The sequence below is a fragment of the Cibotium barometz genome, chromosome 34, assembly GCF_041138505.1.
Source record: "Cibotium barometz isolate CiBa-2024 chromosome 34, ASM4113850v1, whole genome shotgun sequence".
Taxonomy (NCBI): domain Eukaryota; kingdom Viridiplantae; phylum Streptophyta; class Polypodiopsida; order Cyatheales; family Cibotiaceae; genus Cibotium; species Cibotium barometz.
The window spans coordinates 20,429,298-20,445,792 of record NC_141079.1 but is presented as its reverse complement, the minus strand read 5'-3'; the positions used below and the strand labels follow the sequence as shown (position 1 = coordinate 20,445,792).

The 16,495-nt window shown below is 48.3% G+C and overlaps 1 protein-coding gene across 2 annotated transcripts in view; it reads right to left on the bottom strand.

Moving 5' to 3' along the window:
- Positions 1–248: 248 nt before the first annotated feature.
- LOC147618770 (sorting nexin 1-like) overlaps positions 249–16,495 on the bottom strand; it is a 39,184-nt gene continuing 22,937 nt past the window's right edge. For both annotated transcript variants that reach the window (XM_086773808.1, XM_086773809.1), the window contains 5 exons: positions 16,301–16,434; positions 15,683–15,751; positions 1,105–1,184; positions 956–1,016; positions 249–860 (listed from right to left, as the gene is read on the bottom strand). In XM_086773808.1, the coding sequence (XP_086629934.1) occupies positions 633–860; positions 956–1,016; positions 1,105–1,184; positions 15,683–15,751; positions 16,301–16,434 (572 nt within the window). In that variant the 3' untranslated portion in view covers positions 249–632. The remainder of the gene's footprint in view (positions 861–955; positions 1,017–1,104; positions 1,185–15,682; positions 15,752–16,300; positions 16,435–16,495) is intronic.

Below are 16,495 nucleotides of genomic sequence, written 5' to 3'. Positions count from 1 at the left end.
GATGTTTAGGAAAGCAACGGATGCATGAAAGCTCTTTAGGAGGCACCTACAAAGTTGGGAGTTTCCACATGATGGGTCGCACCATTTGGAGAATTGGCATTGATGAGTTTAGTTGTTATTATAGGTGCATGTGTTTATGTGTGCCATGAAATGTGAGATATGAAAAATGTGATGCCCATAGTGAAATATGCAAGCGACGTGCATGGGCGAAAAGTGTGTGTGTGTTTACTTTTCCAACCAAAGATATCTTCAACTTAACTTCTTTCTTGGACTTTCTTTGCTGCTTTCTTTGACATTTACTTCACATCCCTTTACGTGGATTATATTATTGATACATGGTAGTGGGCTTTGCACATAACTGTACTTCAAACACCTAGTCTATGATTAGAGCCTTTTCATCTGACATTGACCCCTTGTGGATAGATCAAGCTCCTCCCCTTGTCCACGCAATTCAGCCAGTGGAACAGCACCACTCCCCTTATTCTGATGCTGAACATCCGAAAACCACAAACACGCACTACACAACGAGGTGATCTCAGAGCAGCACAGCCTTTGCCACAAATTGAAAGCATGGTGTCTGACCATACCATCAAACCAACATGCACCCACTCGCTTTAATGGCATTGGTCATGTCAGCTTGGCATAGCAGAGCTGTGGGGACCGCACTTTTCAAGTTTTGGGAGGAGAGTCCGCCATGCATCAGCAGTATCATTGGCCAACTGTGCTTGTGTGCGAGCAAACTCGTAGAAAACTGCACTTAGATCACGCGTTCTTTGATCCTGAAAACGGATCATTTCTTGCTGCATTGCCTTCACAATCCTCTCAAAGCGCTTGCGAGCTTCCTCACTCTGAATCCTTGTCTGCATATAAGAGTAAACTCTCTCACTCACAAGTTGTAGGCCACGCGTGACACATCAAGTAAAAGACTAGAAAGAAACATCAAGACTTAACCAACCTCCTTGTAGTCAACCTCAGCTTCAGGTACCTTATCAGGTCGAACAAACCTTAGCTTTTCCCTGCATCATATTTTTATATTGTAATTATAGAACAAAGAATAGAAAACAAGCCTGCGGCCGGATTGAGTGGAGTGTATTAGATGCATACAAGTTGATTTCCTTCAATTTGGATGCTTCTGTCAGCTCCCTTTGCTGCCTAAAGGCTAGTGCACGATCTGTCATCACAGTCTAAAAGAAGATTTATGAGTTAGCAACATACTGCCCAGAATTCAGAAAAGTAAAAAGGTAACAAAGGAACATGATCTACTGAAAATCTTCATATGATATCTGATAAAAGGACAAATTTGCCAGGATTCCAGTCATCAATATCAGACAGTTGCAAAGCCAGAACGTCACAGCAGAGACAATAGGCTTGAAAATCTTTCCCCCAAAGTAAGCAAACAGTTTATAAAAATAAAGGCCTCCCATATTTAGGTGTCATCCCTAGCATTGCATTTGTGCCACTTCAACTACACCCTTGGCCCAGAAGGAATTCCATTGACCATACTCCAAGCCATTTCACAAATCAATTTTATATTGTGTTTTGCTAGTCCACTCTTCTGCAGGGTGTGGCCATGAATTCATCTGAAATAGATTCACCTCCCCCATTTGTTTCGCAGTTTCAAAAATTATAAGCCATTCATTAAACTTCCAAAAGCCCAAACATTATCCACAAGCATATATATATATATATATATACCTAGATGAATCCAGGAACATGCCCAAATTCACCTAATAAGAAAGTGCAATTTATAACCTCATGGTAGTCATCCACAAGACAATAAACCATCAACTCCATCATGCATAGTATGGACTAGATACTCTGACATCCCCACTAACGTCATGTCTTCTTGGTGTAGTTGTCAAACAGCCCATGAGTTGGGAAGAACCATAGTTGTCAGGTACGATACCATACGGTTCATACAATATGATACCGTACGGGAAAATACGGTATGATATTTAAAAAAATTGTACGGTATCGTGCAGTCTTTTAAAAAAATACTTACAAACTTCAATATCTTCAATTTCAAAGAGGACAAGTTGTCACATGACACAAACTGAAATTCCATTAAAACCAAGTTGAAAACATACATAGATAATAGGCTAAAGCCTAAGTCATGACTCATACAATGCGAGACGCTCTAGGCGCAGTAGAAGTAAGTACAAGAAGTGTTGCATAAAAAAGAGAGACTAGAGGGTTGGGGCTAGAGCCTAGAATCTAGATGGAGGAGGCTAGATGGAGAAGTGATCACTATCAAAATAAGAGTTCTCGCTAGGATCATCTCCATCAGAAGAGTGCCCATCAGAGCGCTCGCAGAAGTCACCCTCGCTAAGGATGCTGCCCTCGTCATCAAACTCGGGCTCTCTATGTCTTGTGACAGGCAATCAGAGTTTCCTCATTTGCAAGAGCGGAGAAAGAACTACCGGAACCTTGTCGTGTGTAGGTTTGCACTATGCCACTCGAGCCGGGACGAAAGGTGCATCCGCTGTGAGTGCCTACTCGCACTCCTCTGCCACTAGGTCAAGTTGTTGCACGCCCACGACAAGTACGAGGAACTCATCGATCTATCTCCTCGAGCTCTGCATAGAGCTCCGCATACAATCTCTCCTCCTCATCTACCTCCTTGTGGACACTCTTGAGAGAGCCGCTTGTGAGCTTGAACTTGTCCACATTGACCTACAAGCGATAATGCGCATTGACACAGTTATTATAAAATAAAACTCAAAAAGCAAAAAGTTAGAAGTTTACAACTTCAATTTTAACTTTTAAGTGGTCATTAGTTGTAACTTATAAGTTATACCTGTCTAGCCGAGTCCATCTTGTGCATGGCACGCAGCATGTGCAAGTTAGTGCAGCAATACACTAGCCGCTCTAATTGTCGTGTGCTCAAGCAATTGCGGAGCTTCATGTGTATGAGAGGAGGAGGTGCTCCAATTCCTCTCACATTCACCCGAAGCGCAATCTTGAGCCAAGAGTCTCAAAGCCACCTTTTGGAGGCGGATGAGCGTGAAGCCAAATATCTCCCACCAAAAAAGGGATTTCAAAAGATACTCCCTTTTCCAAGTATGTGGTGATGCAAGTGCAGTTCCCCCCCTCTGGTCGTTGTAGCTAACGAGCTCCTCCAGAAACTTCCCATGGAACTCCTCTGGCAATGCCTTAGGCAAGAGGGCATCGCGGTCCTCTAGCAACTCAATGTCGGTGAGGAGGGCGGGTGATTTGCAGGCAGGATGTAGCAAGGCGGTAAGACCATGGATAGGTCGCCGCCAAGAGTCTCAAAGCCACCTTTTGGAGGCGGATGAGCGTGAAGCCAAATATCTCCCACCAAAAAAGGGATTTCAAAAGATACTCCCTTTTCCAAGTATGTGGTGATGCAAGTGCAGTTCCCCCCCTCTGGTCGTTGTAGCTAACGAGCTCCTCCAGAAACTTCCCATGGAACTCCTCTGGCAATGCCTTAGGCAAGAGGTCATCGCGGTCCTCTAGCAACTCAATGTCGGTGAGGAGGGCGGGTGATTTGCAGGCCGGATGTAGCAAGGCGGTAAGACCATGGATAGGTCGCCGCATCCACCTCCATCTCCTATCCACAATGTGCAAAAGATCTTCACGCTTGTCCTCATCAAGGGAAGAACAAGCGCACAACTCGGCGCATGAAGTGGACCAAGAGACCCAAGGTAGCTCCCTCCATGTCGGTCATGCGCAAAACCCTATACAAGGGGATTATGGCAATGACAATGCTTCGCACCTCAATCCAAAAATCCTCATGCAAGCACAACTTTTGCATGTCTTTTGCCTCACTCATCTTTCTCTCATCCTATTCCATCCACTCTGGGCCGACCACTATTTGGTGAAGGGGTGTCTTCACATCATATGCCACATGTATGCGAAGCATGTGGTGGAAGGCTTCTTTAGCTCAAGGGTGCTATGTGCAAAGAACATGGCAAGCACCTTCACCTTTGATGTGAAAAAGGTGATGATGGAGGTGGCTTGCCGCATGATGGTCTTCATCCACTCCAACTTGCCCATGTTCTCCATGAGCAAGTCTACATAATGAGGCCCACATGGAGTCCACACTATGGAGGGATAATCCCTCTCCAACAAGAGACCCATTTGTCAGCGATTCGACGCATTGTCAGTGATGACTTGCACCACATTTTCTAGGCCAACCTACATCATACACGCCAAAACATTTAAACAAGTAACGTAATCATACTTTCAAGAGAAAAAAAGCAAGGCACACCTTATGATTCTCACCTCAATAATGGCTTGCTTAATATGGCGATATATGAAGTGGCCCGTTGTCTTCCTCCCCTTCTTCCCGAAATCCACCGCTCCTACAAAGTATGTGCCTAGAGGGGAAGACACAAGTATGTTGATGATTCCCCTCTTCTTTCTATTACTCCACCCATCTGAGAGGATGCTACACCCATACTTGGCCCATCTTGCTCGCACAGGTGCTAGAAAATTATCAATTCTCTCCCTCTCTTCGTTAAGTTGTTTTGTGCGCAATGAAGCAGCTGCGCTCCCCCCTCCTGCTCGTCGTTGCTACTTGCACCTCCCTCTCTTCCCCCCTTCGCTGCCCTGCTCGCGCCTTCACCTTTGCCTCGCGTCTGCCAGTCCCCTCTATCTTGACCGCCTGTGCCTCCCCTGCTCCCGCCTTCGCCCCCTCCTGCTCCCGCTTGCGTTCCTACCCGCCTACGCCTCTGCGCCCCTTCTCTCCCCTGCCCCCGCCTCTCCCCCCCTACACCTCCTCCCGCCTTCTTGCGCCCCTTTCTTTTTCTTCTCTTCTTTGCTCTTATCATCCCCCCTCCCCCCGGCTCATGCCTCTTGTCTTGTCGCCTCCCCTTCTGCACCCTCAACTTGTGGGTTGTTTCTCTATTTTCGACAAGTTTCGGCCTCTTCTGGTCTTCATCCCCAAGAGGACTCCATGGTAGCCGCTCCGTCTCCCCTGACCTAGGCCGCCATTACCTGTCGTTCGTTTTCTGAAGTAGACCTTCTTGCTACGACTGTCGCATCCCTAGAGGCCTCCACCCTGGTATGCAAGATTGTAGGAAGCCGCCCCGCGCGTGGCCAACTCGGAGATCTCCTTTGGGCTAGCCTCCGAAGTGCACCTGCAAAGATCATAGATATTCATCCATTGGGTCATGGCTACTACCAGGTTGAGTTCGATTCACTAGTGACGTCTGATCTTATCATGCAGTTAAGCCGCATTGCATTGTGTACAGCCCAAGCCTTCCTTGCACGGTGGCAGCACGGCTTTGACCCGGCATTTGACCCTCTAGCTGGAGTTTCGGGCTTTCTCGTGACAGTCTGCTTTCCAGACCTCAATAAGGAATACCTTCCTCTTCTCCCGATGATTGGTGGTGCCATCAGGAGAGTGATGGAATCCCCCCCACCGCTGCCTCGGTCCTCGCACGAGCAGCCGGGGTTCCCTCTCTCCGCATTTGCGTTGCCACACCGGATTCTGTGCCTCACATGATATCTATTCCCAACCTTCGGGGCAACCCCATTATGCAAAGACTGGAGTATTCTGGCCCTCCAGGCCCAAGCTTCATTTGCAAACAAATGGGGTCATCTGGCCAGAGCTTACCCTCGGCGTCAATCTAGGAGACCGCCCCCAGTGGTTCCCCCCCTTTTCTCCCCGCTTAGATCCGCACCAAGGGCCAAGGGAGGAGTAGGTTCCCAAGCAGCCGAGCACCAAGTACCGACCATGGATGACCCACCAACCAGAGAGTGGCGTACGGTTGGCCCCCGCTCGGGTCGCCAGCCGAGCACCAGAGCTAAGCGTTGCCGCCATGCACGCTAGGCTGGCAGCATGCAGTAGGATTCGGTTATGTCAGAGAACCATTACGAGTACTTATCTCAGCACCGGCCCGGCAGATGACGAGCCCCCTCCAGTCATAGAGCCCCCCCCTCCCCCCCCCCTCCCCTCTGGCTGCCGATTCCTCATCGCGACTCCTCTTGCGGCCCTCACTGCCCAGTGGGGCTAGTTGACCCCACCCTCTCACCATCGAGCCTTCCCCAGCAGCCTTCCTCTTCGATGGATGCCTCTCAACAACGTCCCTCTCCGCCTACCCGCTCCCCTCGCCACCCCCCCCCCCCGCCTCCAGCTCTTCCCGCAGTCGCTCCATCTGTCCCTTCCTCTTCTTCCGGGCCCACCACCCCCCCCCCAACCCTCGCCTCCGGCTCTTCCCACAATCGCTCCATCTGTCCCTTCCTTCCTGCATCTTCAGAGGGGGGTGGTGAGCTTCTTCCTCCACCTCCTCCTCCTCCTCCCTCTACTTCTGTTACACCTCCAGCTATGGATTCTCAGTCAGATGATTATGATGACTTTGCTCCTCCTCCAGCGAGTTCGAGCAGATCGGTGCCTCAATGGTATTCTCAGACAATTCGTGATTCTGGATTACGAGAGCTTCCTTCAACTCCTCCGCTTGGTTCTCTCAGGCGATCTTCCAGAGTTTCAGGGAAACAAATTCATGTGGACAACATGTTTGTTAGCGGGCTTGGTACCAGCAGATTGATGAGTTCTTTCAGAAGCTTAGTCTGTGCTGTTCTCATGCAGATTCGAACCTTTATATCCTCCTTGAGAGGGGGTTAGTTGTTATCATTGTGGTCTCTATTGATAACCTCATCTTTACAAGTTTTATTCTGTGAGGATCCGTTCGGTCATGGATGCTTCAGAGATAGAGTTTGAGATGACGGATCTTGGCCTTTTGCATTATTTTCTTGGCTTTGAGATTTAGCAGACCCCTAAGGGTATTTTCTTCTCTCAACAAAAGTACACACAGGAGATTCTTGACAAGTTTCAGATGACTGGATGTAGACCAGTATCTTCTCCTATGGATACTAGTGAGAAGCTTTCTCTTCTTGATGCTTCCCGAGGGATTGATCAGGGACAGTATAGGGTTCTCGTCAATTGTTTGGTATGGTTGACCTACTCCCGATTGGACATTTGTTTCGCAATCAGCTTATTGAGTTCTTTCACATCCAAACCTCGTCAGCAACATTGGCGATGTGCTCTCGGGGTTACTTGCGTGGTACTTTGGACTTTGGCATCTTCTATGGCCAAGGGTGCACTCTTCTTGGATGGTCTAATTCATATTGGGCTGGAGATCTAGATACTCGATTATCGACCACTGCTTGTGTTTTTTCACTTGGGCCAAGAGCCATTTCATGGAGCAGTAAAAAGCAGCCTACTGTGGCGCTTTCCTCTACAGAGGCAAAGTAACGTGCAGTTTGTTATGCTGCATGTGAGGCGATTTGGCTGCAGAGATTATTGGGAGAACTTGGCTTTCCTCCTACCGGATCTACTCTTCTTTGGTGTGACGATCAAAGTTGCATCGCCATCGCCAAGAACCCTGTGTTTCATGCTCGTACGAAACACATTGAGATTCAGTATCACTATGTTCGTGAACGGGTTCTTGCTGGAGATTTGCATTTGGAGTATTGTCCTTCAACAGAGAATGCTGCAGATTTGTTCACCAAGCCAGTTTCTCAGGCTTTCTTGGCTCCTCATCTTCGGCTTCTCAGAGTTTGTTCAGCATCTTGTACTGAGAGAGAGTGTTAGCATATTCATCCCCATATTCTGCCCATGTATTATGTCCACATGTGATCTCTTTTATGGCCCTTGGTTGTGGTCTGGCCACCCCTATTTTTCCCTCTTTTCCTGGTATTTTTCTAAAGTCGGGTGACTCATCTCCAGTCGGCCAGCTCTTGTTTGTCCAATCGGCCAACCCTCATGACCTATATATAGGTGGGCTAGCCTCTTCACTTTTCAGTAGTCTTGATCATCTTTTGTATCCCTCACTTATGCGACCTTTTATGTCTCTTGCTCGGGATTGATTTCATTGCAGTATATTCAACTTTGTTGCTTCATATCTCTCTCTTGCACATCTCAGATCAGCACACTCTAGTGCTTATCTTGCTTCCGCTCTGTGCACTCTTTCAGCTACATCATGGGAGATCTGCAGATCATCCAGGGATACAAGGTGAGCACTTCTCTTATGCCTCTACCACCATAGCTCCTTTCCTTGCACATCTCTTCAACAAGGCACTTGTAGAGGGCTTTCCACACACATGGAGCATGAATATCATTACCCCCATTCACAAATCAAGTGACCCGATGGACCCCGGGAACTACAGGACTCTTATGGTTGGCCATATTATGGCCAAGATATATGGATCAGTACTTGAGACAGAGCTCAGCTCTCTAGCTGAGAGGGAGGGTCTTTGTGCTCCAGGACAAGCTGGGTTCCGCAGTAACTTCTGCACACTCGATCATATCTGTTAGAAGTCATCTCCTGTCTTTATCAGACACCAGGGCCTCTATTGTGGGTGTGCCCGCCCTTTGCAGGTGTTTTCTCATTTTTCCCCACTCTCCATATTTTTTCCCATTTTTCCATGGCTTGGGTGGCTACCCTATGATGGCAGCATGTCCCAGTAGCTGGCCGACTGATCATTCAGGTCCACGACCTCTCACAGCTGCTGGCCGACTTGATACAGCTGGCCAACTGGTGCATTTTGCTGGTCGTGGAGAATTCAGTCCCTGTCGGCTGCCCCTTCTACTGGCCGACTGCTCTCTTGGGGCCATATAAAATGGCCCCATAGCCCCTTGCCATTGTATCTTGTTTACACTTCGGGATCTTGTGTATATAGAGCAGAGTTACACGCATATCTCTCTTCTTCTCTTGTGCTCTCTATTTTCTGCAATCTACTTGCTCTTGTGGTCTCACATTTGGTTATCATCTCCACTGCGTATTTTGACATGGTATCAGAGCCCTAGGCTCTTGAAAGATCTTGGGAGTTTTCTAAGCAAGAGGGGGACTGTTGCGTTGCTGATTGGTGGATTGTTAGGGACTGTTCGGGAAGAGAAGAAGCAAAAGGAAGGCGGGCTGAGTTGCTGGACAGCCACTTGCAGGTGTAAGTTTTTTTTCCCCACCCACCCACCCTTTTCAGGTACATCCCCGCGATGGCAAATTTGTTAGAGATGGCTGAGAAGCATGTGAAGATCCCAACACTCCCCACGTTCTTAGTGGACCGTCAGTTGGACGGAAACAATTACCGCACATGGAAGGTTATGATGGCTGTGCTGGAGTCATATGACCTTGCTGATTTCATCGTTGTCGAGGTTCCACGGCTGGAAGCAGAGGAAGGGGAGTTACAGTCAACCAGAAAGGACCGCAAGGCATAGGCACAGATGTGGGATCGTGTCAACACCAGGGTCCGTTCATTTATCTTCCTCAACTGCACACCGCAAGTAATCAATCACGTTAAAGCATATGACGCTGGCCAGAGGCATACGGCAGCACTTGGCTTCTCTTTATAACAGAGTATCGCCCATGAAGAGGATTTCCTTGGAAGTATAGATGCGGGTTATGAAGCCTGCAAAGTCGTCGACGTTGCAGGAGCACATTATTAAGCTGCAAGCCCTTCAACAGGAAGTCGTCCAGGCTGGGAAGGAGATATCATCAGAAGATATGGCCATTACTTTGCTGTCCCACTTGCCTTCTCAGTATTCTGCTTTCTACTCCTCTTTGATTACTCACCTTGAGGAGCCTGATTGAGCAGGCCAAGTCACGGGAGTAGAGACTCTATTGTTGCTTTGTAGATTTCCGCAAAGCATTCGACACAGTGCCATGGGACCGGCTCCTACAGAGATTGCAAGCTCTTGAGGTGCCTTCAGATATGATATGGGGGATCATTGCTTTATATGAGAGGGTGAGGGGACGAGCCAGATGCCCAGGTGGTCGGTTAGAGGAGATACATAGTACTATGGGGGTGAAGCAGGGCTGCCTACTCTCCCCGACATGTCTCACGCTATGAGGGTGACATGTCTCATGCTATGAGGGTGACTATTGGTCAGATCATAGTTTCCTCTCACACTCTAGAGATTGAGGCAGGGAGAGCAGCATGGACTCCTAGAGAGGACAGTACGCAGATTATGCCACAGAGAGGTAGAGTCAGAGGAGCATTACATATGCAGATGCCCTATATATTATGAGATCAGAGGGAGATAACAATGCTTGTTCAAAGAGAGTTTTGGCCCACTTAGCCTGGTGATGGAGTATCTTGATCAGAGATGCCTAGGCCTTTTCCTCCTTGAGCTACACCAAAATAGAGAGAGGCTTCTACAGGTGCAGAGCCAGAGATCCCAGCCACAAATCACTAGCTTCTTCAGGCCTATCAGCAAGCCACATCCCCCTCCCCATGTATCATCTACCTCCCAACAAGGGCTCACACTATAGAGAGCCTCGAAGATCAAAGCTGCCAGGAGACCGCGACTACCCAACCCAAACCACCACTACTCCATCAAGCCCATTCTGCCCAGATCCACGCACGATACCGTAAAGCGGTGGAGGAGAGAGTCCAGAGGCTACACCAGGGCACAGCAGATGTGAGAGTCCTCACCCCATGCCCCATGTATGAAGTACTACACCCCAGAGTCCTCGCCACATGCCCCATGTATGAAGTACTACACTCCAGAGTCCTCGCCCCATGCCCCATGTATGATCCAGGCATGATACTGCAAAGCTATGGAGGAGAGAGTCCAGAGGCTACACCAGGGCACAACAAATGTGAGAGTCCTCGCCCCATGCCCCATGTATGAAGTACTACACCCCACCATCTCCACTGGGTGGAATTAGTAGTATACCACTTATCATGATTGTACATCTATAGCATGCTAGACACTGACTGCATAGTGAGCTACATATGACTAGGATTAGCTTTTCATTTCAGTTTTTCTTTCCATGATACTCAAGACATAGACTTGTTTTATATATAGATTCGTCTCATAAGGCAATTTGGCCTTCTATAGACGTTAATATATCTTCTCTCTCTCTCTCTCTCTCTCTCTCTCTCTCTCTTCTTTCTTTCTCTCTCTCTCTCTCTGCGCCAGCCCCCTCTCGTGCCCCCTCCCGCCAGCCCCTCACCCCCCTCTGCGCCCCCTCCCGCCAGCAACCCCCTCTGCCCCAGCCCTCCCTCCCGCCAGCCCCCCTGCCCTCTCTCTCTCTCTCTCTCTCTCTCTCTCTCTGCGCGCCTCCCTCTCTCTGTGCACCTCCCCTCCTCCTGCCCGCCAGCCCCTCGCTCTCTCTGCTGCACATACCCCTCTGCCCGCTACACCCCCCCCCCTCTTTGCTGCGCCTCCTTCCCTCTCTGCCTGCCAGCCCCTGCGCCCCCCCTCCTCCTGCCCGCCAACCCCTCGCCTCCTCTCCTCTCTCTCTCCCGGCCACCTGTCCTCTCAGCCCCCGCCTCCCCCCCTCTTCTCTACCGTCCGCGTGTCCTGTGAGCCCCCGCCTCCCCCCCTCTGCTCGCTACCCCTCTGCCTGTTTTACCCCCCCCCTCTTTTTTTGCTGCACCTCCTGCCCCCGCCTGCACACGCAGCCCCGCCATTGCCCTACTGCTAAATCTTTTCTCTACATGGCTTGACCCCCCTCCTGCTGCTGTTTCACGCTGCGCGCAAGTGTCATGGATTAAATTCCAGTCCATTGGCTGTGGGAAGTACTGCAAAAAGTCATGGCCAAGACCGGAGTGAAAGAGGAGCTCATGAAGGTGGAGGACAAGCTCAGCACAATTATCAAAGAAAACAAGAAGATGGTCAACTCTTCCGTTACCGCAATCATAAACCACCTCTCCAAACTCGGGAAGGGATTTGACAAAATCCAAGAGCTCGAAGAGAGAACATCCAGGCAAGAGGCTGAGATTTCAGCCCTAAATGAGGAACTAGTGGAGACCAAATTGCATTCTAAAAGTCAAGAGGCTGAAATCTCAGCACTCAAAAAGGAGTTGGAAGCCACTTCACAAGGCAAGCTTGAGGATGGAAAATTTCAGCCCTCCTTGATTGAACAGTTGAATACCATCAAGGAACAAATGAGGATCATTCGGGAGGAGGAGGAGCAACATAAAGAGAAGACATCTTCATGGGTGGGTGATCACAGAGACACAAAAGAAGATGGATGAGGCGGAGAAATGGATCGAGGTCGTCAAGAAAGGGAAAGGTAAAGAATCGCCACCCATCCCCACTCCCACCATCATCAACATGACCCTTGAAGAGGAACAAAGGAGGAACACCCGGGCCTTACATGTACGAGTGTCTGGCCTAAAAGACCGTGATGATGCGGAAGGGGAAACCAAGGAGCTCTTCTCTATGATGGGCATTGAAGCCACGCACACAAAGGCATGGAGAGTGGGAAAGAAGAGAGAAGGTAGTGGCGAATCTTCTAAGGAGACAGCACTTATCATTCGTTTCCCCTCCATGGAAGCGAAGGACTTCTTGAAGAGACGTCCTACACTCAAGAAGACGGGAATATTTCTTGGAGATGACCTCACACTCTCGCAGCTTGCCCACATGAAAGAAGTTATGCCCAAGATAAGGGCAGCCCGAGAGAAAGGGAAAGTGGCCTTCTATAGAGATGGTAGAGTGGTGACTATGGAGAGGCGCTCTTCATGACGGCGCGAGACCTATGGGACTACCCTCAAAGTTGCTACTTGGAATTGTAATGGATCTCTACGCCTTGATGTAGGGGCTTTTGAGGATAGTTTCACTGGGAGGGACATCATCTTCTACTCTGAGACGCATCACGCTCCTGGACAGTCCATGCCACATGTTAGTGGATACCGATGGGAGATAGCTTGTAGACAGGAGACTCGTTCAGAGCATAGAGGACGAGGCTCAGGAGGAGTGGCAGTATTGTTTAGAGAGGAGCTGCAACCATTGATACATATAGTCCGCAAAGATGAGCAGGCGAGGTACATGTGGGTTAGGCTGAGGGCAGAGACGGGCAAATATCTCTACATTGCTATATGCTATTTTGCTCCTAGTACATCAATGTATGCATCACCTAGCGGGCAGTCTCTCTCTTCTATTTTGGATGATGACATTTGGGAGTTCTCCAGGGATGGTGACATCATTCTCCTAGGGGACTTCAATGCCAGGACCGCCCATAACCAGACAGTATTTTATGATACCTCAGAGGAGATGTTGAGGGAGCTTGATGTTAGGGATATGGGCCTATCTAGACTCTCACAGGATGAGGAACACACTGAGTATGGGTGGTATTTGATAGACATGGGGACTGCACATGGATTGGCCATCCTGAATGGCCTACAGAGATTCCCGGCAGCGGGCGGTTTCACTTGCTTTCCACATCGGCATGGTGCTAGTACAGTGGACTATGTTATGGCTCAGCCCAATCTCATTCCCTCTTTTCAGGATTTTATGGTAGGCACTAGGCCGGTTGGAGTAGCAGTGGATCATGCTATCTTGTCCTTCACTCGCACATTTCAGTTCAGCACAGCTCCATTGGGACAGGTCTCCACACACACTCGTTATACCTTTACGAGGGAGACTGACACCGTGTACACGGATGAGATATACAGACGCTTATATGCCGAGGAGCCGGGACGGCCATTAGATGAGCTCACTCAGATATTGATAGAGACGCTTCATGCTTCAGCATCAGAGGCATATCCCCATAGTCAGCCTACACGGAGACGATCTGAGAACATGCCCCAGAACAGCTGGTATGATGTGGAGTGCAGAGAGATGAGGATCAGATTACAGAGAGAGGTGCTCATGGGTGTTACCACTCACAGACAGTCATGGATTACCTTCCAGCGCCTAGTGCGACGGAAGAAGAGGGCTTATCTTGCTCAGTTAGAGAGGGATTTATATCAGTTATTTATGAGTCAGGACTCAAGCGAGGCATGGAGACTATTCCATGAGCATTCACCATCACCAGCCATTACCTCCACAGAGATTTGGGGTGAGTATGCAGCATCCCTGTACACAGCACCAGGACAACCACCCCTGCCAGACCCATCGGAGCCATGCCGAGAGACATGTGCTTTCTTTACTGCTCAGATGGTAAGGAAAGCTATTGACAGGATGAGGACTGGGAGAGCATATGATCATGATGGTTTGGTAGCAGAGCACTTTATTCATGCCAGAGATATGCTTACAGAGCTTATTGCTATGATGTTTAACCGAGCCATGTGTGAGGGTTTTCCTGAGACTTGGAATATGTCCACGATTGTGCCTATCTTCAAGTCACGGGATCCCATGCTTCCTGGGAATTATCGTACCATCATGATTGGTCACACATTGCCTAGATTATATGCATCTATTCTTGAGCAGGAGTTGAGTAGATGGGCAGAGAGAGAGGGCATACGTGCATCAGGGCAGGCAGGGTTCAAGAGAGGTTTCTCCACTCTTGACCATATCTTGACACTCAGAGCTATTATTGAGGAGGGCAGATCATATGGTAGGAGGATTTATTGTTGCTTTGTCGTTTTCACTGCCTGTTCAGAGAGGGTTTCGGACCACTTTCCAGAGTCATGAGATACCACGATCAGAGATGCCTCGGATTATACTTGCTGGAGCTGCGTAGACATAGAGAGGGTCTCTTGAGAGGGAGGGGATCAGAGAGGGAGAGACACCTACAAAGGCAGATTACAGACTTCTTTCGACCAGAGATTGAGCAGTCAAGCCAGCAGACATTGCAGCTAGCCCCAGAGTATAGCCGCACCAGAGGTACACTGATTGATCGGGCTATAGAGCTGGGGCGGTCCAGGCGCCCCAAGATGAGAGACCCATCTCGACACCGGCGGAGACTACAACAGAGGATCAGGACCATACTAGCACGGCATGGGAGACGTCCAGTCAAAGTACTCACCATGGAGGACATTGAGGATATCCGCCATCGACCGATGAGAGACATCTTTGGATAGTGATGTATATGATGCTTACCTTTGTTGCTGGAGTTTTCCTTCCCAGATGTTATCCATTAGGAGCTCCTAGTACCTTACTTTTCCCCATAGTTGTTGTTTCAGTTTCAATTAGTTGTTTAGTTGTTTTAGCTTTTCTTACACAGACATTGTATCAGATCCACCAATTGTTGTAACCTTTTTGGTCTCATAGGTCATTTTGGCCTTTTGAAGACGTTAATATATCATTTCATTTCATTTCTCTCTCTTAGCTGGGTGATGGAGTATCATGATCAGAGATGCCTAGGCCTTTTCCTCCTTAAGCTACACTCACATAGAGAGAGGCTTCTACAGGTGCAGAGCCAAAGATCCCAGCCACAGATCACCAGCTTCTCCAGGCCTATCAGCGAGCCACATCCCCCTCCCCCTTATCATCTACCTCCTGACAAGGGCTCACACTACAAAGAGCCTCAAAGATCAGAGCTACCAGGTGACCGCGACTACCCCGACACAGAGTCTAGAGGCTACACCAGGGCACAGCAGATGTGAGAGTCCTCCTCGCCCCATGCCCCATGTATGATGTACTACACCTCACCATCTCTACTGGGTGGAATTAGTAGTATACCACTTATCATGATTGTACATTTATAGCATGCTAGACAATGACTGCATAGTGAGCTGCATATGACTTGGATTAGCTTTTCATTTCAGTTTTTCTTTCCATGATACTCTGGACATGGACTTGTTGTATACAGATTTGTCTCATAGGCCAATCTGGCCTTCTGTAGACGTTACTATATCTTATCTTTTCTCTCTCTCTCTCTCTCTCTCTCTCTCTCTCTCTCTCTCTCTCTCTCTCGTGTGGTCAGAACATGTAGAAGATCAAAACCTGCCAGTGGTCATCACAAGTCATACAAGAATTTTGACTAGAAAAGGAAAAAGACAAAGAGAGAAGTCAGCCTTGCAAAGGGCTAGAAAATATTGAAACCTTGATAGACTGCACAGTCCGTACATACTCCTTCAATGGTTCTTCAAAATTCATCATCAAATCTTGACCCTACAATCAAATGATCTTTAATTAGCTGAACTGGGTACCATTAAGTTCCAAAATGATGCGGACAAACTCCCCTTATACAATACAGCTTTAATTCCCATTTCACAAGCAATGTTCCACATGCCATGAAAAACTTTAGTCTCACAACCGCTTTTGCTTTGAAAGAGCATTCACACCCATTTATGTAAGTCTTCGTATGCCACGTGTATGCTAGTGAGTGTCTAAAATCTCATACACCTATTATTATATGTTCTTTCTTACTCAACACAGGCAAATCTAGGTTGATATTGCTGTTAGACTGAGAGTGACTAGACATCCAACCCCACACCAGATGACCTCCTACAAACAAACAGAGAAGGTGGCTTTTATCATACAAAGGCATCACATTTGCATACCTGAGTACACCTCATGTGCATAAGTGCATCCTCGCTTGGACAAAATTGTATTCATATATCCTACATAGGTGTACAATTATGTGCTCACTTGCAGACCTGAATACACCTAAAGTGCCTGCTTGCTTAGACAATATCATATGCATTACCGTAAGTATACCTGCTTTTGTAGCTTATATGAAAGTAGCTCTGATTGAGAACCAAGCTCCAAAAATGCCCTTCCGAGATTTGCACCCTCACAACTTCCTAGATCTTTAATTGCTTTCCCGAAATCCTGGAGGGCCTGGCCTTGCTCTAAAATGCCCCATAACCAATTATTTTTTCAAAAAATACACACACACAAATACACGTAAAA